The sequence below is a fragment of the Epinephelus fuscoguttatus genome, linkage group LG13, assembly GCF_011397635.1.
Source record: "Epinephelus fuscoguttatus linkage group LG13, E.fuscoguttatus.final_Chr_v1".
Lineage (NCBI taxonomy): Eukaryota > Metazoa > Chordata > Actinopteri > Perciformes > Serranidae > Epinephelus > Epinephelus fuscoguttatus.
Window position 1 is genome coordinate 27809312 of NC_064764.1, and position 24314 is coordinate 27833625.

General features: G+C 42.4%; 3 protein-coding genes across 4 annotated transcripts in view; all 3 read right to left on the minus strand.

Moving 5' to 3' along the window:
* The window catches only part of mgat4a (alpha-1,3-mannosyl-glycoprotein 4-beta-N-acetylglucosaminyltransferase A), a 49069-nt gene extending 47138 nt beyond the window's left edge, over window positions 1–1931 (minus strand). Inside the window, exon 1 of the mRNA XM_049594528.1 lies at window positions 1251–1931. Coding sequence (XP_049450485.1) covers window positions 1251–1344 — 94 coding nt within the window. The 5' untranslated portion in view covers window positions 1345–1931. The remainder of the gene's footprint in view (window positions 1–1250) is intronic.
* A 2806-nt stretch (window positions 1932–4737) lies between these two features.
* On the minus strand, window positions 4738–10328 carry creg2 (cellular repressor of E1A-stimulated genes 2). Its single transcript, XM_049594573.1, has 4 exons — window positions 9839–10328; window positions 6355–6524; window positions 5465–5578; window positions 4738–5347 (listed from the first exon to the last, which is right to left on the minus strand). Exons 1-4 carry the CDS (start codon window positions 10253–10255, stop codon window positions 5206–5208), a joined length of 843 nt encoding a protein of 280 aa, XP_049450530.1. The 5' UTR covers window positions 10256–10328; the 3' UTR covers window positions 4738–5205.
* Window positions 10329–11732: 1404 nt separating this feature from the next.
* On the minus strand, window positions 11733–23689 carry cracdla (cracd like a). Of its 2 annotated transcripts, XM_049594477.1 has the most exons (11): window positions 23577–23678; window positions 23217–23328; window positions 20509–20568; window positions 20181–20325; window positions 19961–20096; window positions 19726–19866; window positions 16357–16611; window positions 15311–16268; window positions 14222–15114; window positions 12300–12420; window positions 11733–12212 (listed from the first exon to the last, which is right to left on the minus strand). In XM_049594477.1, exons 3-11 carry the CDS (start codon window positions 20555–20557, stop codon window positions 12016–12018), a joined length of 2895 nt encoding a protein of 964 aa, XP_049450434.1. In that variant the 5' UTR covers window positions 20558–20568; window positions 23217–23328; window positions 23577–23678; the 3' UTR covers window positions 11733–12015. The 2 variants fall into 2 exon arrangements, 1 of the variants encoding a protein (XP_049450434.1); XR_007450780.1 differs by having other exon boundaries at window positions 12076–12212; window positions 14215–15114; window positions 23217–23689.
* Window positions 23690–24314: the final 625 nt, after the last annotated feature.

A 24314-nucleotide genomic window follows, 5' to 3' on the forward strand; every position in this document is an offset into this window, starting at 1 on the left:
CTTCCTTTTTCACTGGAGACATTTTGGCATATCACAGTAGGAGAAGCACTGGAGCCAGTAACAAAATTGATGGTTGATGAATTCCATTTTTGATTCAGTTTCAGGGTCCTGGCGTTGAGCATGCTGGCTCACTGTCATGGTTTACTGGGACAATTAAATGCAACCGATCCATCGTTAATGGTATTAGTGGCACCTGTGACTGTCCCACCGTGATAAGTCACATAAAAGCCATAAAAGGACATAACAGTCATCCTTGAGAGTTCATGTTGTCGAGGTTATTGGGACAACAACATCTTCTTAATCTGAGGCTACTATAATTTAAGGTCATTTTACTCCTTTATGATCACTGGATGACAAGTATTTAACTGCATCAATGCGTGATATGGTCAACTTTAACAGAGGCCTGCTTGAAATCCTCGTTCTGACTACAGATATTGGACTGAATCAACAGGTGAGGGAGTCAGAACAGAGGGCATCGTCTCTTGACCTTTGCTTAGCACACACGCACTTTAATCAAGTCTGCTCTAGTAGTTGGATTCATTGGACTCCATTTAAAGGAAACTATTTCATCAAGCTGATAAGCTGCGCTGTAATCACAACATGAAGCCATGGCTTGGAATTTATCTAAAGGCTGCAATTATTTACACTCTGCTGATAACAAGTGACTAAGGCCCATAACCCTCCCACATGGCTTGGGTTAACCCAGGCAAGTCAACACTCTGCCCTTTTGCACTACACTTGTGTAAGCCTGAGAACCCATATATCTGACAAGCAAAATCCCGGTTAACATTCAGATTAATGCTTCTGCAGGATGTGAAATGGCATTGCATGGTGTGATTATCCAGAAGTGTTGCAAACTGCCTAACTGATTGAGGCTGGATGGAAACATAGCAGTGTGAAGATGAGCAATGAGCTGTGACTGACTACATCATCTGCCATGCTGTCAAAGTGTGATTGTGAAACGCATGAATCAGTGGGGATACTTCAAATAACAAAAAAGGGAATGCACAGAAACGAGTTTGAGCACCCCTTGTGTAATGTACATTGCACCACGACAATGCAAGGAATGTAAGGTTGCCTGTTTGTGCACATATACTGGGTCTGAAACCGGATGGTAACACCTGCTGTCCCACAGCATGCTGCTGGACCCACGTCAGCTAGTTTGTTAACGAGGCCTCGCAACTGTCCCTTCCCCCTAAAAAAGCCAATTACACCTCATATTCGTGTGGTGATGGCGGTGCTCAGCCTACCTTTGCCATTCTGCCAAGCTGTGTACCAGGACAGGCTGAGGAAAGACGTGAAGAAAATGATCGCAGTGGCCACAGTTCCATTTCTGAGCCTCATCTCATTTCAGCGATGCCTCTCCTCGGCTGAGTGTCGGGGACCCCGGAGCTGCCGTTGGCTCCCTCCCTCCGTCTCTCTCCGCCTTCAGGGTGTTGAGACGGGCGTAGGCGCCGGCATATGGGGGCGTCAAACGGTTAAAAAACGGTGTAGCCAAACCGGGCTGCGAGCACTGACTTCTACGCTGCGCTGGTCTTGGTGCGTCTTCTCGTGTCGTTGTTCGGAGGGCTGCTGGCTCCTCCTGTACCGTCCTACAGCGGTCGGTCACGAGTCAACTGATAGCCCCTGACAAGTCCGCTTACATGGTGGGTTAAGGTACAACTAGCTAGCTGCTGTTACAGTCCATTGTATGTGTCTTTACAGTCCAGTCGTTAGCTACAAGTTACAAGTAGAAGGCATTTCGTGTGTGTGACGCTAGGTCCTCTGGGATAGGCTGTTCGCTCTCTGACGGTGGCCGAAAGGCAACGCCTCAAATCACGTTGATTCCGCTTCAACTGGCAACAGATGAGTTTAACAAGAAGAAAGCAGCGGGTTGATGACTAGCTGAGCGTCGCGTCAATGCAGCAACTAAAGCTCGTTTTCAACATTACACACATAACACTGCTGGCGTCTCCTGTCTATTAAAGTGAGGGCGGTTTGTCGTTTATATATTTAGGGAACTTCTGCCGTTAATGGAACAAGCTGCGTACTCGCGCGATAATTGGCAACTGGTGTGAGAGTTTAAAAGATCATGACGGAGAGGAAGCAGAGTGATTTAAGACCTCTAACGAACCGCTTCATGACTGATTTATGATTGATTTAGAAAGTGTCGCTGGAGGCGGGCCGGGGGTGGGGGCAAATCGGCTTTGGGGGGGCCCCCTGGCTTTCACCTGTAAAATGTCACTCAAACCAACTCCTTCAGGAAAATACCAAAAGTTAACATAAAGACAAAGATATACACATACAAAAACATGTATTCATACAAAAAGATAACTCCAAAAAACACAGAAAGGCACAAAATAACTGCAACAAGGAGCAAAACAAACACAAGGAGGCACTAAGTAACTGCAAAAATAAGGAAAACAAACAAAAAGAGACACAAATAACTGCAAAAAGAAGCAAAGCAAACATAACGAGGCAAAAATGAACTGCAGGACAAAACAAATGCAAAGAGACAAATAACTGCAAGGAGGAGGAAAACAAACATGAGACAAAATAACCACAAAAAAGGCAAAAGAAACATAAATAGACACAAAATAACTGCAAATAGGAGCAAAAAACCCACACAGAGACAGAAAATTACGTCACAGACACAAACTTAATACAGAGAAATGCTACCAAAGAGACATAAAACCACAAAAAGATGCAAAACAACTAAAAAAGAGGCAAAACCACCACAAAGTCTGTGTGTCTCGCTCTTATGTAGTGGAGGTGGTGGGGTCTTTTGCATATGAGGCCACAGTCCCATTGTCACATAATTCACCTGTGGTTCTCCCCACAAAAAAATGAAAATAATTTTCCAGTTTTATTTATCAAAAAAATCAAAAAAGTACAGCTATATGCAATGAGTGAAAGCCCCTATACAGTCTTAAACTACACATGCAAACACAATTTATTGACACGTTATTCAGACTGCATCTTGGCTATCTGACAAATAATATCATAAAGACATGAATATTAGTTGAATGCACCAGTGAGTGCCATGTATGGTGGACTTAATAATAAGTTTCTCACCAAGTGATGGAAACTTCAACTAATGCAAAGCTAGTCAGTGAAGTATGCTCAGAATGTATGGGCTGTTCATGAGTTAATGCAAGGAATGTATGTTAGTCAGGGGCACTTTAGTGGGGGGGGAAAGTGGGACTGATTATACAGGGCCCCAGTGGGAGGAAGGCCTGGAATAAAAAGTTTGGTTTTGTTTACAATTTTCTTTCAGCCCGTCAAGGTGCAAAATGGTATAGTCCGCCCCTGCACGAGGATTTGCCTCTAATAAATGCAGCGAGAGCTGAGTGAGTGACTGCTTATGCTGCTGTCATGTAGTTCCCTGTGAAAGGGAAATCAGGGTTCTTAAAAAAGAAAAAGGAAATAAAGAAAGGGAAATAAATCAAACTGACTTTTTTTTTTTTTTTTTTTTTTAAAGAATTCAAAAAGGTGTGTGAGAGGGACATGGATCAAGAGAGGAAGGGTATAGGGGGCCCACAGAGAACACTTATAAATAGGGCCCTCTAGAATTTAGCATATCATTGTGAGAAGATAACCATTCATAAAAGTAGTATTTTCATAACACCCTACAAATCTATCACAAATCAATAGTGATATATCTTGCTTTAATAAGGGGCATTTTGAGCTAGAATATTTTGTGCTATGTATATATATATATATATATATATATATATATATATACACACACATATGAATTGGGGATTAAAGTTAACCTGAGTAATGACTCTTAATTCTAATTTTTATCCCACCAAGGTATGTCTACAATGATATTAAAATAGCCATTGATGCAGACTGCTCATTTTGTCAGCTGGTTCCATCAGATTTATGCTGGTAATTATAGTCTTGTCCCTACTCCTGTATTTTTTGGCAAGATTTCTGCACATTTATTTCCCAATAAATTGATTTTGATCTTTCCCTCTTATGAAAATGAATTGTCTGTCTTTTTTATGTAATCTTCTAACAAAGCAAATCAAACTCTCATCATTAGATTCTTTTACTTGCATCTCATCAATAAATGTATTTTTTCTAACAATTTATGAGTTTATTTATCCTGGAATTATCTGTTTGTATCTGTTTATGTGTGTTTTCAGTGTTTGTTGACAAAATGTTGTTTTTTTTTGTTTTTGTTTTTTTAAATAAACTCTTCACTCTACAAGTAGACTGTGTGCCACCTAGGGGCCAGGCCCTCAACTGCGCTTATGTAGATGTTATTTGCATTATCTGCTCCATCAGACATATTTCAAACCAGCTGCACTTCCTAATAGACACCACAGACTTGACATTTGATGACCTTCTTCATGTTTAAAGATACGGTTTCACATGTTTAAATGTCAGCAATAGTGAGTATTTCTGTTGAAAGATGACTGCAATGAAAATAAGTTCCTATAAGTTCTTATCATACTACTGTAACATTCAGTGAGTTGATGAAACTAAAACTTCACTAAACTTAATTTGTCACCAGTGGTGCTTTTGTACTGGGAGTCTGGGTTGTGCCACACACAAAAGCGGAACTACACTGTGACAAATTCTGTTGAGTCAAACAACATGATATAGGCTATGATGATTCATTTGTGTGCATACAGTTAATCTTCAGGGTTTCAGCTATCCGGGTTCATTTCTTTTTAAATAACCACTTAAACTGGGCTCTTTACCTTTATTTGCTTTTTGTCTCAAAATAAAAAACCAGAGCTCAGACATGTTGACGGTACAATTCTCTTTAAAGGTTCACATGCTGACTGAACACAACAAATTAACATTTTATTCAAAAAGTATGCACCATATTGTGTGTGCTAACATTCATTTATTTTCCACACAGCACACGTGTTTCAATGCAAACCCATAAAATAGTAACCAGTGTTTATAAAGTATGTCTTAAATGAAATTTGACATGACTGCAACCATTCCATGTAACTAGCTTATTGACTTAAAATACATTCACTCACCGAACACAGGACACTCATGAACTGATTTTGTGTTGCAGGTCAAAAGAGAAAAAGTGAACAATAATCTCTTTCACAAATTAAAATGGCGACAGTGTTTGAAAAAGATATTGAAAATGTTCTTTGCGCGTTGCTGCTTTGGGAGTTCTCGCCCCTTATTAGAGCGACGTCTGCAGCTGAACAGATCTGAGCAGGCCGACGTAATGCAGAGGGAGGGGTGTGATCAGAAAGGAGTAGCTTTAAAGTAGTCCTCCAGTGGAATGAGTGCTACGCCTCCGACCCAGTCCTGCAGCCAGACCTGGATCAACTCCAGCTTCATGAAGAACCACTTGTGTCCCACTGGCCACTTTGTCATCACAGGATGTCTACAAAGACAGGAGAAACACATAAAGATACTTAACAATATGTTGTTGTTTTCCCTTATTTTTAGGAGTGAAGGAAGCCAACATGTATTCAAACACATCTTCCATTAGCTGAGTTACCTTGTGAACATTGCCTCCTTGGCAAACGCGAGCTCCTCTGGGGCCACCTCCACCATCTTGCCTGTTAGAGTGAGTCGAGCACATCTTGGATCTTCTGGATCATACACCATTTGCCTTGAAACACAGACGATCATGTCACCATTGTAATACACATGTACAACAGGGGTTCTGGCTTTTCTGAGCCTCTCAGTAACTTGAAGTCATTTAATTCAGTTAAGGTTGGATCACCAACCAGGGAAAGCTGGCATTGCAACAAAGGGTCCCGAAAAGCTCCAAGCTTCCTGTGTGTAAACTGATTGGTACTTATTAAATTCAGCGCAATATCAACTGGCATGATAAAGGAGGATTTGAAAGGCGGGCCTTCTGTGGTGGTCATGACAACAAGTTTCCAGTTGGTAAACAATGGAGGAGAAACTGGTGGTAGTGGTTGCTGGATAACCAAAGCTATACAGCCCGACGACAGAGAGCAGGTTGTCAAACTGCCCCTGAGTCATCCTAAAATATGCCTGGAAACGTCCATCATTGAGGAGAAGTTCCTGGACCAACTGGTGGTACTCCCCATGAGCCACCCGCTTTTTTAGGGTCTCATGTACCCACGCAGATCTCAATTTCCCTCTGCCCAAAAAACTATTTACTGATAGCCTCTCACCCTCAACTAGAGCTACAGCAAGTACCCTCTGCCTCAACATTTTAGGAACTAGATAAATGACAGATTGATTACACAGAAAGGTTAGGTTAAGGAGATGATGGGGTTGTTACCTGGCAACTGTGCATATTGCCTACATTGCAGGAAGAACCTGGGGTTTAATGGGGGTCATTTTTTTTGCCTTGGGACCTTTTAGCAGATTAATCCGTGAATTCAGGTGAGTAAATTACAAGTTGATGCGTACCTGCAGAATTCTCCCTCAGCCTCTGAGAACGTGAGAGAAGCGTAGGGGTTACTCTTCAGGTCTGACACAGTGTTGTCCATCGGAGTCACATAAAAATAGATGACTCCGGTGCTGTTGTCCAGCGGTCCATCACTGACGGAGAAGATGTTCCCGAAGGGGAGACCTTTGATCTGTTGATATTAACAAACGGGAATAAATAAAATGCACAAAATCCAAATCAGAAACATTTTAGATACACAATGGGGTTCACGCTAAAGTGACATGGAGTCATGTGACAAAGAAAAAAGTTCCTGCATGAAACTGCTCCCAACAAGGTCTGTGGATTATCTTGAGTAACTGGGTCATGATTTCCAGAAAGAAACATTGCTGTTGAATTTTCCAAATGTATTTTTGGTGCTTTGAGCACCAGGAGCAGAGTGCCATCTAGTTCCAGAAAGAAGGCAGACATCTCTACAGCTGATATCTCCAACACTTAGCAACTCACACCAAAACAATCTAGACTGATAAACAGCACTACAGGTAAGAGGAAAAATCTGCTTATTTTTTATTTATTTTGGGGTGAACTGTCCCTTTGAGCAAAGGATCTCAGTAAGAAGATACTACAAAGTTTAAGTATTCTGCTGCAAGTAAAAGTCCTGCATTCACAATTTTATGCGAGTAAAAGTATTACCAAAATTATGCAGAAAGGTCCCTTCAGAGTGTTAAATAATGGAGCCCCCAGGGTCCTGAAAGATGATTGGTTTTGTTTTTTCTTTCATCAATGCACAAAATGCTAATTTGTGCATACAAACTATAAGGACTTCAGGGGCTTTGTGTTAGTTTTGTTATGGGACAAGTTACAACTTTGTCATTCTCATTAGTGCACAGTGACCTTGCTTACATCCCAGCCTAGCTTTGCAGCACTGCAACCCAATCAGCCACATAACCGAAAACACCTGTAAGGGTTTGCAGGGGCTTCACATCTAGAGAATGCATTTTATACTTTGTTTTTAAAATCAAAGTAATTGGCAGTGGTGTCAGGTAGCTACAGTAGGCCCCAGTTGTTTTTTGTGTTGTTTTCTGGTTTGCTTGTTTGTGCTTTGTTGTATTTTACGTAGCCTTGTGTAACATCTTGGCCAAGGTACTACAGATAAAGAATAGCCTTTTGACTAATTTTGGGATTTTTGTACCATATGTATTTATTAATTTGCACTGTCCCTTCTCAAATAAACTAAACTAAACAAACTACTGCATGCTAGTTACAAGTTATGTACCTAAACTAGCTGCCATATAATCTCATCCTCTCATCAAACAATCACATAGAAACTTGACATTGGATAACACCAACTTACACATTACCCAGAAATCATCATTACATTTACATGTATGTACATATGGCAAAAATCCCTAAGAAAATAAGGAAATATTCATGTAACTGAATTGTTTTTTATAGTTTGTTAATTTATACTTTATGTAGAACAAGCCACACCATGGCAATGGGTTTGCCTTTTCAATGACATATGTAGCAAACGGCACCATTTTTAATTTAATGCGAGTCCTTCTTTGAATACAGGCATATTTCTGTGGTCTGAATTACTTGCAAGAGCCCTTTTTTCTGCCCAACATATTGTTGGAGGGGCCCACTCTCTCTGTTGGCCCCTCCAACCACTGGGCCCTGTGCAATCACCCTGCCTGCACTGTCTATATTCACACCCCTGGTAACCAGTGACTATAAATGCCTATTGAAATGTAGTGAAGTAGGCCCAGCTTTTAAGTAAAATGGTGCATTAAGTGGAAATACTCAAGTAAACTGTAAGTAGGGCTGCAACTAACATTTATTTCTATTGTTTATTCATCTGTTGATTATGGCCTCTAAAAGTCCGAGATGACGCCCTCAAAAGTCTTATTTTGTCCACAATCTAAAAATATTCTCTTTACAATTATAGAGGAGTAAAGAAACCAGAATATATTCACCAGTAAGAAACTGGAATCAGACAATTCTGACTATTTTCTTTAAAGAAAATATTCAAACCAATTAAACAATCGCAAATTAGTTGGTGATTCATTTAATAGCTGACAACTAATCGATTAATAGTTGTAGCTCTAGCTGCAAGTACCTCAAAATTGTAACAGTAAGTACAGTATTTGAGTAAATGTACTCACAGGAGCATCTCAAAAAAATAAAATATCATGAAAAAGTTCAACTACACATTCTGGACTCACACAGTCCTGAGAAGGGCTTTAATCAGCTAATTAACTCAAAACTAAACTTTCCTAATCTCTCAGTCTGGCTCAGTTCACAACAACCACATCATGGGGATGACTGCTGACTTGGACAACAACAGCTGTGCAGAAGACACTCACTGACACCCTCTGCAAGGAGGGTAACCCACAGAAGGTCATTGCTGAAAGGGCTCGCTGTTCGCAGTGGTCCAACGTCCTCTTTTCAGATTAAAGTAAATTTTGCATTTAATGTAGAAATCAAAGCCCCAGAGTCGTCTGCTGGTGTTGGTCCACTGTGTTTATTAAGTGCAAAGTCAACACGGCTGCCTATCAGGGAATTTTTGAGCACTTCCTGAGGTTTCTACCATTTTTTTTTTCTCACTTAAAGTTTTTTTGGGGAGTCTTTCCATATCCACTGTGAGGGCCCAAGGACAGAGGGATGTCATGTGCTGTAACACCTTCTGAGCCAAACTATGATTAGTGATACTGGGCTTTAAAAATAAAAGTGAATTGAATTCATGCTTCCGTCTGCTGACAAGCTTTAGGGAGATGCTGATTTCCCTTTCCAGCAGGACTTGGCACCTGCCCACAGTGCCATAACTACCCGTAATTGGTTTGCTGGCCATGGTGTTACTGTGTTTAATTGGCCAGCCAACTCTCCTGAACTGAACCCCATTGAGAATCCATGGGGGCTCGTCAAGAGGAAGATGAGAGACACCAGACCCAACAATACAGACGAGCTGAAGCCGCTATCACAGCTACCTGGGCTTCAATAACATCTCAGCAATGCCACAGATCGCCTCCATGTCACTCTGCATTCATGCAAAAGGAACCCCAACCAAGTACTGCATGCTTAAATGAACATACTTTTCAGAAGGGGTGACATCTCTGTAGTATAAATTATTTTTTTGGTTCCTCTTAGGTAATATTCTAAGCTACTGGATTTTTGGATTTTCATGAGCTGTGAGCCATAATCTTCAAAATTAAAACAAAAAAAGTCTGGAAATATTTCAATTTATTTTTAATAAATCGAGAATATGTGAACATTTCACTTTTAGAATAAAATTAAGGGGGAACAAATGAACTTTTCCATGATGCACCTGTAGTTGTTTTCCACCACTGGACCTCAGTATTTCTTACTTTGCTACAGCCCTGACTCTGAATTAAGAAGATTTTAAAGCTAGTTCTGGTTTAAATACAGAAATGCACTGGTTTTATTCACATTATAACTGAGGAGACCCTACATTTTAACTGAGGACGCCTCCCCCTGTGTGTGTGTTACCTTGTCTTGAGTTGAAATGGTGGCCAGATGTCCCCAGTCACTGTAGTGAGCTATGTATCTAGCAGTCCTGGCGGTCTCCTGGTGCGGGGGAGGACTGCTGCTGCCGGACTTCTTCACCTTCTCCAGCCGGTATGAGAACAGACGGGAGGAGAGCTGCGCCACATTGTCGTCTTCGGGCTTGACCAGCTCCCCGGGGCTCTCCACGCTGTCTCCGAGGACGTTTGAAGACGGGTACGCCTGCTTCCACAGCCCCGCACTGTCCACCAGCAGCGCCGGGGCGACCTCCTCCGACAGGTCCGCGTCCTCCACCACATCGTTGGAGGAGACGACCCAGGACACGGAGCTCCTCAGGGTGTAGCTGTGACTCAGGCACAGGACGCTGGCAAACAGTGCCAGGGGAAAGTAACGGGCCCTCATATCATTGAGCTCTGACAATGGCCGCCCTGGTCCACTCGTTTGTTTACAACCTCACGTGTGTTTGCTTTCGTAACACGAGGAGGTTTAGTAACAGAGAGCAGCTTGACAGCGACCCCTGCTGACAACCAAATTAAATTTAGAATATATATATCAGGGTGACAGATCCAAATCCAACTTTGAAGGTACTGGTACTTTGTAAAGTACATATGTAAGTATATGTGGACTGCTTACATATTTTACAGCGCCACTTTATAAGGTACACCTTGCTAGTACCAGGTTGGACTCCAATTTGTCTTCAGACCTGCCTTAAGTCTTGGTGGCATAGATTCAACAAGGTGCTGGAAACATTCCTCAGAGATTTTGCTCCATATTGACATGATAGCATCACACAGTTGCTGCAGATTTGTCGGCTGCACATCCATGATATGAATCTCCCGTTCCACCACATCCCAAAGGTGCTCTATTGGATTGAGATCTGGTGACTGTGGAGGCCACTGGAGTACAGTGAACTCATTGTCATGTTCAAGAAACCAGTTTGAGATGATTTGAGCTTTGTGACATGGTGCGTTATCCTGCTGGAAGTAGCCATCAGAAGATGGGTACACTGTGGTCATAAAGGGATGGACACAGTCAGCAACAATACTCAGGTAGGCTGTGGTGAGAAGAAAATATCCCCCACACCATTACACCACCACCACCAGCCTGAACCCTTGATACAAGGCAGGATGGATCCATGCTTTCATGTTGTTCACACCAAATTCTGACCCTACCATCTGAATGTGGCAGCAGAAATCCAGACTCATCAGACCAGGCAACGTGTTTCCAATCTTCTATTGTCCAGTTTTGGTGAGCCTGTGTGAACTGTAGCCTCAGTTTCCTGTTGTTAGCTGACAGGAGTGGCACCTGGTGTGGTCTTCTGCTGCTGTAGCCCATCTGCTTCAAGGTTGGATGTGTTGTTGGTTCAGAGATGGTCTTCTGCAGACCTTGGTTGTAACCAGTGCTTATTTGAGTTACTGTTGCCTTTCTATCATCTTGAACCAGTCTGGCCATTCTCTTTTTTTCGGACCATCCTCTGTAAGCCCTAGAGATGGTTGTGTGTGAAAATCCCAGTAAATACTCAGACCAGCCCGTCTGGCACCAACAACCATGCCACGTTCAAAGTCACTTAAATCACCTTTCTTCCTCATTCTGATGCTCATTTTGAACTTCAGCAGGTCGTCTTGACCATGTCTACATGCCTAAATGCACTGAGTTGCTGCCACGTGATTGGCTGATCAGCTATTTGTGCTAACAAGCAGTAGAACAGGTGTACCTAATGAAGTGGCTGGTCATCACAACTTGTTAAAATGTTTAAGGAAAAACATTTTTATGTATTTATAAAGACTTTTTTTCTGATGTTGAAGGAGTATGGAGTGGGTTACTGTATATTATAATTTAGTCAGTATACAGTAACATACTTGACACATATCACACAAACTTAACATTAGAAATTTTATTATTTTACATAAATTATTAACAGCAGTGACATGCTGAATCACATAAAACATTGTTTAGAAATACCATTTATCTTGATGTATTGTGGCGGAGCAGGATTGTAATAAACTTGGGCATTTTCAGTATAATATACTCTCTGTCTTTCTCTCAATATAACTTTGACAACTGAATAAATTTTACTACACAAACACAACAGCCTGAGTAGAGCTGACTCAACGACTTCCTGACAGACTCAACATAACAATCTGTTGTGTCTGTTTTCCCTCTCAGTCCATGGACTTATCACTCCAGGCCATTGACTTCCTTTTCGCCAGCTCCATCCAGGACGGCTGGCCGCTGTCAGACATGGACTGCAATGCTGACGGCATTGTGGGTGACGATGAGGGCGAGGAAGATGGGGCCACGTTTTTACGCAGCCATTTGTCCTCACGAGGTCTCTCTGGAACTTTGGTGGGACTTGACTCTGAAAGAAAAAAAAACTGTGTCATGCTGCTGCACATACAGATGCTGAATTCTACAAGTGTAATTAATGTGTGTGTAATTAGCACACCTGCAGGTTTTACCCACTGTCTTCCCTCTGGTTTTATGTCTTTGCTCAGAGGCGTGGTTTTGACCGAGGCAGAGGATTCACCGGATGTCTGCACCTCTGTCTGAGCTTTCTTCAGCTCCACCTGAGAAGAACTGTGAGTTAGATCATCTGCTGTGGATAACTCATCAGCCAAAAACAATAGCGGTTGAAAAATATGTCTGGAAATACTCAAGAAATCCAATGAAATGACCAAAACCAACAAGCAGTTCATCCTACTAACTGATACAGCTTATTCCTCTCTGTCATAGAGCTTCATTTAAAGTGCATAAATGGGTAATTTTTGGAACTATTTACAAATCAGAAGCTGTATCACTAAGGGCCGATTCATTCAAGATAAGAACACGGTATTCATTTTCAGTATTCAAGTTGTGGATCACATAGTGAAGTGGTTTGGTATGATGTGGGTTGTCACAGCTGCACGAGTGATCCTCAGATTCTGAAAGAGGACATCACCTCCAGATATTGAAAAGTGGAAGGAATCTATGTTGGAAATTGGGTCATATGAACACATGTTAGCTAGGGTCAGCAATGAAGTTGAAACCTTTAAGAGGTCACAGGCAGGCTTTTTTATTTGTCATATGTCTGTTGAGCTGTAACAATGTGGTGTTTAGTTGTACCTCTGTGGTTGCTAAATTGCTATCAAGGGTTTAAGAATGTGTAGCTACCAGGTGCCTGTGGATATGTTGAGTTTCAATAGCAGTACTGTGGGTTTGTTCAGATTTCATTGAATTGATAAACAAAAAATTTCAATTACAAAAAAACCCCCAAAACACATAAATTAGTCACAGCATTGTTCTGGCGGACATGTTTCCTCATTCAGATGAACAAGGCCTTGTAGTTTATGTCAAATCAACCCCACACACAAGTAACTGCTATTGTAAATACTCACTAGAGCACCAAAGCAGTGGCTAAAAATAATCTCCGCAAGTGCACTGCTTACTTCTGTTTGAGCATGTTTGCTAAAAACTACAGCGCCCATCTGTTTTTTGGAGATTACTGAGCCTTTTTGATCCATGATTTTTCATGGGTGACTTTAAACAGGGTATAGATGTCAGAAATTATTGAGAGACACGCTATCCCACTCTTGGTTTTTGATTTTTCATCAGATTTGTTTACAATATGAAAACTATAGAATATCACCAGCTTTTTCTTTGCATTTTTTTTACAGTCAGCAGTAGAGTTGTTTCTACACAGATACTCTCTAAAAACTGGTTCAACTCTGAAAAATTAAAGTAACAATTTGCATGCATCTTTATAAGTAGTTCCTAATCTGGAGTATTAAACCAATATTCTTTTATAATCTGACGAAGTTAATTAGTTTAGTACAACCAAGTTGTGGTGACATTTAGTGGTCAAACTATTTTATTTAAGATATTCTAACTTGTTTATTTTACTCAAAAAGGTAAAAAAAAATGTTGATTTTGACCAACCGATGAAAACAAGTAAATGTAGGCCTAATGTAAACTTTTTTATTTCAAGCATTATCCACAAACCCCGTGAATCATTTCCTAGAGTGCACCAGTACTGGAGATGCCTTAGATACTGCCTCAGATGATGGAAGGGGGTAGCAGCGAATACGCAAGTTTATGCACTATTCTGATACCACACGATTTACTGATAAACTACAACCCCTCGAGGTTGACGATGTCATATAAGAAATCAAAATATTCTATTTAGTATTTTTTGAATATTTCCGCAACACCAGGATCTATAACTTTATATAAATGGCCTTCGCTTTGTCTTTTTTTTTAGCTTCTTGACATAGAAATGGCTTGGTAGGGTTTTTAACACAATGGTATTGGATGGTATTGGATGGTATGGTAAAATGGAATTGGAACATCTCTAGTCAGTGTGAAAGACAGTAGCAAAGAAGTACCACAAACCCCCTTGGTTCCAGGTGGTGTAGTCCACTCTGCCCGTTTCTCCAAAAAGGCGGCCTTCTCGCTCACTGACCCGACCCAATGTGGCCGTTTCCCTGGCTGTGATGCACCCTCTTTTTCCTGCACAGTGGCTTCTCTTTCCCCTCTTCCCAAAGCAGGAACCAGAGGATGAGCTGCAGCTGTTGAGGTTGTCGAAGCTGAGGTTGTCGAAGCTAAGGTTGTCGATTTGAGCTGGTTGGCGGGGTGAAGACCTCGGTTGCTCCAGGGGGGTTGCTGCTGCTGGCCTGAGGAAAGGTAAGACTGTGCGAGAGACTGTGTGATGCTCCCTTGTGCAACCTGAGATTCTGTTGGCGCAGAGGAGTGCGAGGGAGTGTGGGCTGTCCATGGAGGCTGATGCTCACTGGTTTGTTTTAATGTCTGTGCTTCTCTGGAGGTGTTCAACTGAACTGGAGACGTCTTCTGTGGCACTGCTGATGGTTTGACAGTCTGTGCTTGACTTCTGCTTTGCACTGATTCTGTTTTATCAGTCGACGGTTGATTTGCAGCCTCTAATGATGTTGCAGTTTGTTGTGTTTTTATGGTCTGTGTTTGCGCTCCAGTCTGTGTCTCTGTTTGCACTTGTGCTTGTGGTCGAGCCGCCGTCTGCGCGCCTGTAAATTCTCTGGGAAATCTGCTAGTGAAAAGCTGCTGGAGGCTTCTGGTCTTTTCCATCGCTAAGCTCATCCAGGATACCTCAGATGGAGCCGTTTGTGGGGCAGGCTGAGGTTGCTGTGGTGCTGCGACCTCGGGTTCTTTGAGGTTTGAGGTTGTTTGGACTTCTGTTGCCATGATGGGAGGATCACCAGTAGATGGCGGGTTGTGCTTAACTGGGAGTGAGAAGCCAGACGGTGTTGGATCTAAGGAGTGACACAGTTCAGTTAGACTCACTTGGCAGCGCTGTTAAAGTCAGCCTGAGTGGTGTTTTAATAAGTACAAAGGTCCCCTGTGATCAGTGCAAATCTTATCTCTCTGAAGTGATTATTTACTATGTGCAGGTGTGCAATGTTTAACCCTATAGGGAACTGGAAAACAATAGATTTCTCAGAGACTCACCTGTTGGTCGGAGGTCTCTTATTTCCTGTCTTTTTTGTTTGTCCACTTGCTCCTCTGGTGGCTTTGAGTTCTGGTTAGACGTAGCATCAGACCGAAATGTCTTCGACAGTGAAGTGGAGCGCAGTTTAACACCAAACGTCGTCTTCCCCTCATCCTCCTCGACCTCTTGTGCTTCCACTGCCTCCTCCACCACCTCCTGACTGCTCTCCACCTCCTCCACCTCTGCAGCGCTTGTATCTGTGGTTCTAGATGGCGCCACTGATTCCACCTTTTTCAGGCTGTCCCTTCTGTCCCATGGAGGAACTGAGCTTTTGTGTGTTGCTCCCTCTTGTCTAAGTCTTCCCACTGAAAATGGTTTGTCATCTGCTCCTGTGACTGCCCTGTGCCTGGCTTCAGTGTGTTCCAGCACTCCCACAAAACTGCCCGATCTGGGTCTTTCTCCATCTCGGTTTTTGGCAGTGGTGATGGAGAAATGGAAGGACCCAGATCCTGGGGTGGGTCTCTTTATTCCTCTTGTGCTTTCTGTCTCGCTGTGAACCTGCTGGGGAACTGAGCTGAACGGAGTGAAGAGCTGCTTGGAGGAGACTTCAGCCTTGTTAACAGTGTTTCTCTCAAAGTCCCCGTCTATGTGGTCCTTCAGTTCTGACTGTATAAAAGATGAGTGTGGCCGCTCACTGGATATTGCATCCGCTGGTCTGTGAGGTTTAACTCTAAGTACCTGTGAGGGCACACAGGGCACTCTCTCAGGAAGGGCTTGGTCTTGGTGGGATGATTTGGGTGCTGCCTCTGACATGACTGGTGCCACCTCTGGGGATTTTGTAGGCTGAGATGTAACAGGAGTGACGGCCTCTTCTTCTTCTGTTTCCAGTGTCACCTCCTCCTGAGTGCTAAGCTGCTCTTCTCTTCTCACAGACTCAGGGTGGTTGATGTTGTTCAGGGTTTGTAAGTTGGAGTCATTCTGCAAGAATACATAGAAGAAGGTAAAAGAAGTGCATGAAGTGTTTGTCTTCATAAATAATACAAAAGGTAACAAAATGTTGACTCACTGCAGCGAGTGTCCTCTTGGTGCTAGCCCTTTGGTTTCTGGGCTTGACGGACATCCGGTGTCGTGCAGCAGAGGTATCCAGGCAGGGGGTGAACTGAGGTGGAGAGCTGAAGTCCAATGGGGGCTCAGCAGCGGAGGAAGAGGAATTAGAGGACACAGAAAGAGGCAAAGGGATGGATGGAGTCAGGGGTATAGGCTTCGAAGGTGTAGGTTTGGGGATGGGTGAGAGTGGACGAGAGGATGGCTGGGACGTGCACTGAAAAGAAAGAAAGTCATAATGTAACACTGCAAATACAGGGTGAACATGAAGATGCATGAAACTCCTACATCCCTGACCTTAAATATTAAAGGTCTAGTGTTCAAGTTGCAGATTGAAGTGAACTGAAACTTCTCCAGTGTGCCAAGCGTGTAGGAGAACAATGAATGCAAACATGTGAATGGTCCTATATAAAGGCAGCATTTGGTTTGTCCTCTGAAAATAAGAACAACATGGCAGATTCTGTGGAAAACGACTCACTGGGTCTGCAGATATAAACGGCTCATCCTAAGGTAATGAAACCCCAATTATTCTTATTTTCAGGTCTTTATATACTAATGAAAACATAGTTATTGTAACCTCCCCTTTTTTCTTGCATTGGCCTTCATGGGTCTTCCCTAAAATTTCCCCCGGCTTGGTAGACAGCAGCCCTCCCGCCCCCTGACTAATAGTTCTTAACTTACACAGTCATTTTTTGTTTTAGCTTCTTCCAGGACTGTCACATATGTTTTATGGTTGCCAACAAAAATTGTTTTTGTACATCTTGTTTTTAGTTCATATAGTTAATAAACATTATTGTTGCTACTTGGAAACCTTGTCTCTGCTATCTCTTCATGTCAAATTGGCAAAAACAACTGCCTAAAATGGTCACATTATGAATATTATATCACATTTCTGCCTCCTAATCCTTCACACTGCACGTTTAAGGCTGGCTACATTTTTCTACATTCTACATTTTTCTTGTAGTGAACAAATCCTCCTGGAAAAAAAACCCAGAAGAGTTGTCAAAAAACTATTAAAACACAGCTGTGAGCCACACTGTTACAATGAGTGACATATTCCTTCATTACCATGAACATGGGTACTCTGGTTTATTTTAAGTCAATCCCACCATCACACACCAGATTAATCTGTGTCTGAAAATAGTCCCTAACAAATTCACTATTTACTATTTAGCAGTGTTTGCAAAAAAACCCTCAGTGCACAGCTGTTTAAGGATTACTGTGGCTCTAAAAAAAATAAAATAAGGTTTTTCTGACCTATTTTTAAAGTATCTGCACCTTAAAAGGAAACGTTGGTACTTTCCAACATGGACCTTATTTTCCCGTTTTTGTGCCTGATGGGACTTCTTGGAAGCTGATGCCTTAACTTTTGCATCTATCTATAAATAATCTGTTTCATACTTTTGTATTTTAACACTGTGGAATACGGTGGAAAAATGTGTATTATACTGAAATGTGGTAGAATATGTAGTGGCATGTAGTTGTCATTTGTTTTGATGACGTGAACGTTTTGGTTTAAAGGTACTGATTTGTTGAGAGCCTCAAAGTTGTTTCTTTGCTCAGCCTAATGCTGAGGCATGATTATCTAACCACTGTCAGCTGTTTGACTGTGACTTGCTCAACCTGAGAGGCCGTTTACACGTACACGGTGATTTTGATAAACACAGACATCTTCCTTCGTTTGTGCCCTTCGTTTACACGCAAACGGAGATTTCTCCTCTGAAAACGAGTCTTTCTAAAAATTCCAGCCAGAGTGGAGATTTTGGAAAACTCCGGTTGAGATAAACGGAGATAAACGGAGTTATAGGCAGCCGACGTCACAGTATGCGCCGTAACTTGCGCCTGTGTCAAAAGTGCAACCTATGTTGCTATGGTGACAATGGATACATGGAAGGCTTGAGCTTCTCGTTACACTGCCACCTACAGGTTTGGCATGCTCCTGTGTGTATATACACGGGTAAGTGTAAACCAAGATCTTTTTGAAAACGGAGACGGTGAAATGTCCGTTTATGAAAATAGCCGGCCACGTGTAAACGGCCTCCTAATGGTGCAGCATGTTCACCTAATCATCATCAACTGTGTGACAAAGGTGTGACCTATATAACACATCACTGTACCTGTGTCTCAATATGCTTATTGGTCTTGAGGAAGGCCCAAAGGCCAACATGTCATCAACATAAAAGAAGTGCATATGGAGCCAGAGAGTGTGACACTTGTTTTCTACAATTAAGTGACTAATGGGAACAACAATTTTTCAGACTGGACTGGTATTAAGAGTGACCGCTGCAGCCACAGCTGCAAAACAGGCTACAATGTAATCCCTAAAGTCATTTGTGCACTGTCAATTTACATCTATTAAAAGTGTTTGTTTTGCCACTGACAGGCTCAGATTGTTATTATAAGTGTCTGATAGCATTATCGAAATTACCATACTGAGAAATGTAATGTTTTTCTTTAGCTTTCATTGATCTGGTCCGTTGTTTGTGTGTGTGTGACCAAGTCTCACTCGAGGAGAAGTCAGACCAAATCTCAGACATTTCTGACAACAATCTGAGCCTGTCAGTGGCAAAAACTTTACTTATTGGTGCACAATTGCAAATAGTGATTAAATTGCAGCGTGTTTCACTGCTGTAGCTGCAGCACTCTCTCTCAATACAGGATTAATTTAAAAAATTGTCTCCAATAGTCACTAACACACACAAAAACATGGGAAAATAGGGTCCAGGTTTCCCTTTAAGTGGGAATAAATGAGCTTGATTGGGGCTGAGTGTCTCAGACGAGGTGGTGAAGTCAGACAATATTGAGAGACGCACTGAAGCATTGTTGGTTTTTGTCCTTTTCATGGGATTTGTTGACAGTAAGAATAACAATTATCCTTTAACACTCAAGTTAATCTAGACCAAATCCACATTCCGTCCCAAACTTGACCCCATAAGAAGTTAGAATTTGCAAAATGTCCCTGATTTAGAGGAATTCCCTCCTTGCAGGGTGTTTGCTGAATCTGATCCTGATAACTGCTGACATATGAGAACAGAAATCCACACAAAGAAATACACATCGACAAGGCAAGAAGTTTGCGTGAATGTCAATAGACACTGAGAGGTTGCTACTTGTGCTACGTCTTCACTTCCTGCCCCTGCTGAACTAAAAGGACGATGGCTCCTGGTGATCGTGTGGCATTTGGATGCAGTTGAGCCAAAGTTGAAAAGTAAAGAGTACTAGAGTCTAGAGGAGCTCTCAAAATCATCAGAACGTGTACTCCTAAAGTGAATACGAACTGATCCACTAGGCAGATAACTCTCATGTGTCACTACAGAGGGATATAAATCACCTTGCTGAGGACTCCTGAGATCTCAGAGGGACTGTGGGGAAGGCCGTCATCCTCAGAGCGGCTCCCCGGATCCTCTGGACGTCTGATCGGCAGGACCAGAGGCGGCGGCCCCAAATGCATCTTCTGCTGCTGAAGTTTAATCTGTGACACCAGAGGCACAGGTGTTCTTTAAAGAGTTATGTTTGTAAAAGCAGAGTTCTCAAAAAAGAAAAATGCCCAGAATATGAAGCTGTACCTGCAGAGCTTTAATCTTGCTGTGGACATTCTCCTGGGATAAAACCCTGGCTGGCTCAGTTTCTGTCAGGACCTGATCAGCCAGAAAGATGCTGTCATGGGACAAAGCCCGTGATCCCATCATCCCCTGGGGGCATCTGTGGAAAACAGAAGAGGGGTGAAGACATGGACTAGAACCCAGGACAGAAAGCAAACATTTATGAGATCATGTAGACACTCACGCCAAATCTTCATCTGATCCGAGTCCCTTTCCTGCAGTGATGTCACTGGCTGACTGGCTGAGTTTGGCGTCTCCTTCTCCGCCTGCTCTCTTACTTTTCCCAAACAGACGAGTTCTCAGAGACTTCAGTTTGGACTTTTTACGTCCTGACAGAGGTTGAGACGGAGACAGATCCAGGTCAGAGCAGCTCACACACACACATGCGCAAAACACACATGGTAGTCTCTTCTTGTAGTTAGTTGTTACATGAGATGCATGTCATTGACAATAGATAGTCCTTTAGTTTGATAGCTCGATTTTTTGTAAAACTGCATGACACATAATCTCACCTGGAATTTCCTCAGCGCTTTCTTCGGTATCTCCAGAGAACGACTCCATTGCTCTGATCACTGACAAAGGTACAAAACAGACGACAGGAATGTGTGTGAAGGAAAGCACCGATAATGAGAAACAACTGTGACAGCAAAAACCTCAGGCATCAGTTTTTCGAGGCTTGTTGTCACATGCTGGAGGCCTTTTAACGCAGTGTGAACACTCCAGTGGTTTGTTTCCTGGCAGGCACAGATATGCACGTAATGCACTTGTGTCTTAGCCTGAAGATGTGACTCTGGACTTGAGGTCCAAAGGTTTATTGGCATTATCAGGAACAGCTTTGCCGTAGCTAGGCAGGGCGTGCTGAGGAGTTGTCACAGTCAACAATGTACAGTCTAAGAAGGTTTCACAAGAAGACCATATACCTGAGAACAGTAGTTCCCAACATTTCTCCGTGAGGGGGCCCTTTCCTGTCATTGAGTGAACTGACGACCCCTGACTAAGTGATGTATTTTATGGATATTTCATATTATACTCAGTGCATAACAATAACAGTCATAAACAAATCATAAACTGTACAATTAACCTGAATGAATGCAATAACTGCAGGAAGTTTATGCAAAACAAGTTATTTGGATGAATTTTGAGCAGATTATTTCCTGTGAGATGACTTATTATGACATTTTTAGGAATTTTTTGTATGATTCTCTGTCTGTAATATTTTAACAATTATAAACACTTAATCGTCTTCTTTTCTGACAGATACAATGATTTCTTCTCCCTGATGGTTAGCCATTGTTCTGTTAGCTTGGTTGTTTTAACTGTGAATATAGCTTGTGTTCAGGACTTCTCCGTACCATTCTTCTCTGAGATTTTCTTTTATAGTGCAGTGGTTAGCATTGTCGCCTCGCAGCAAGAGGGGTTCTTCGTTCGATCCCGGGTGTGGGAGCCCTTCTGTGCGGAGTTTCCATGTTCTCCAGTGTCAGTGTGGGTTTTCTCCGGGTACTCCAGCTTCCTCCCACAGTCCAAAGACATGCAGGTTAACTGGTGACTCTAAATTGTCCATAGGTGTGAATGTGAGTGTGAATCATTGTCTGTGTCTATGTGTCAGCCCTGTGATAGTCTGGTGACCTGTCCAGGGTGTACACCGCCTCTCATCCAATGTCATTTAGTTTCCTCTGACATAAATGTATGAAATGCTAAGATATAGAGGTGTGCGGTAATTGAGTCCTCAAACAGAAATGAGTTAGCATTTTAGCACTCCCGCTTCCCTCGTCTCAAAGTCAATGGGTTCTTTGTGAAATGCCTGAAATAAGGTCTTAAGAGACTTTCACATTTTGCTCTATGCCATAAAATACGTCAGTAAATAACCCACTTGTGAATTCTGAAGCTTTTATTTGTCCTAAAAAAGGCGGTTACTACCAAGTGGCTAAATGAGACTGCAGAACGTCATCACTCCAAACATGGCTTTACAGCGTTGTTGTGGCGACATTAAGTCATACAATCGTAGTGTAGTTTGTTTACAGCCTAACGTTAGCTAGTTATTTCTGACGATTGCATTTATGCTTCAGGATTCATCAAAGTGGTGTTAATTTGTGAAGATTATCATGCTGAACAAAATCAGTTAGCATCATAACCTTTTGTTTGCCACAGAGCTTGTTTTCTGCAGTAATCCAAAATCCAATAAAAATTGGATTTTTGACGAGGGAACCAGGGTGACGCTAACTTTCATGTTGGCCTACAAAAAATGGCACCCCTGCAGCACTCTGTAGGCCTATTGTATGTGTATTTTTAAAGCTTTCTCACAACCCTTATAGACAAAAAGCCTTCACAACCCCCCATGAAGCTTTGCCAACCCCTACAGGGGGTTGGGACCCCCGGGTTGGGATCCAGTCCATTAGATGACACATTAAATGCAGTGTCATAAAGAGAAAGCACACCATATGGGCTGCACAGGAGGTGTTTGGATTCATAATATGACATTGCACTAATAGGATTATACATAAATATCTCGCTGTCACAAAGCAATGCAGTGAACAAAGCTAAAATCTTGCTCTCAGGAACCTTTCCTCATGCAACTTTTTTTATCTGACAAACATCCAGATTTGATGTGTCTCTGAGTGCAAGATTCAGAAATGGGTGCTTGTTTTCTTTGTTTTACAGACTTTATTTTGCATCCTGCCCTGCAGCTGGGGTGCTATTTGAGACACACTGTTTTCTGCAAACCTTACAGTTCTCACTGTGTAGCCAGGGAACTGTTAATAGAGCATGAGTCTGTACAGCTCTGGTGCCTGATAAGACAAGATGTAGCAGTTTATGGATAAACATGCAAAGTCCACACTGCACCTCTCATATCACCCTGCCTGCTCTCAGCATACAAGCATGCCCTATTAAAGAGGAATAATAAGCGTATAGGAAAGTTGAACATCTTGTCCTACCAACACATTTCACCTTGTGTGAGGATGAAACTAAAGTGCTCCTGAATCAGGCTGTACCTCAGAGTTTTGTCATGCACAGAGCCAAGCTATAGCCCCAACAGAAACAACGGATAATCCAGTGGATTATTGACATTGCAGAGAGATCCTTGTGAGATTTTGCAGCACCATAATCCACAACAACAGCTTAATCACAAACTTCCAATGCCAGGTACTGCTTTCACAGGGGAAAGTCCTCCTCAATGTTAAAACATTCACACACCATCTACTGCAAAAATGAGTGAACTTACCCGTCTAACAGCAGCTGCTCGTCTCCTCTTTGCCCTCCTCTCTGGGCCGAGTTCCTCGCCTCAGCTGTGTCACTGTCCCAGTGTTTAAACCTCAGGCTCTAGTCGTCCACATCTGCAGACGGAGGGAGATGCAGAGGGAAGGGAGCAAGGGAAGTGGAAGGAGAGAGAAAAGCAGGCAGGGAGAAAGAGACCGAGAGAGAGAGAAGGACACTCCATGACAGGGTAAGCAAATGCACAAAGAGAAAAGAGGACAGAAGAGAATAAGAGAGAGAGAGAGAGAGCAAGAGAGAGGGAGAGATACTCTATTACATTAGTGGCACACTGTGGCCCTCTGCGCTAAGCTCCTTATAAAACGCTAACCTGATTTTAGGCCCAGAAATGAGAGTAGAGGGAAAAAAATAAAGCTCCAGTTGGAACAAGGGCAGGCATACAGGAATTACGGCTCACAGGACTGTTTGAACATTACACCAGGTTGCTTACACCCCCCGGGCGATCACAGAGGGGAGAATGTGCGTGAATGTGTGTCTGAGAAAGTTAAAAATTAAAGAAAAAACACCAGCCAGGAATTTGCCATCTCCCGGCCCTGGTGAGATCCAGAGGTCAAATCCAAATGCACCAGACACTGCAACGAACATAACCTTTTACACCATCGTAGAGTAGTTATAGAGAGATGTGTGTTTTTACAAATACATGAATGTCCACACATCACTCATCAAGTGCTTCTGCTGCATTAAATGGATCCTTGTTGTATATTTCTCATGTTTCTTCATGTTTCTTTCAAGTCTTCAGTGTAAACTGTTTAACAAAGTCAAAAATAACCTTTCAAGAGATTCAGTAACACTGAAGGAGGCGAAGATATCTCCTTCACATGGATGGATTATTGAATGGGCCTACCGGGCACAGGCCCAGGGGCTTAAAGTGTCAGGGGCCCCCTGGCCTTCAGTTGCAAAATGTCAAATTAACACATATTTACTAGGAAGAGACTCAAAATGACCACAAAGAGATGCAAAGCAACTAAAAAGAGACACAAAATTACAACAAAGAGATGACATTAAGCACAAAGAGACACAAAACGATGAAAAAAGACACAAATATACC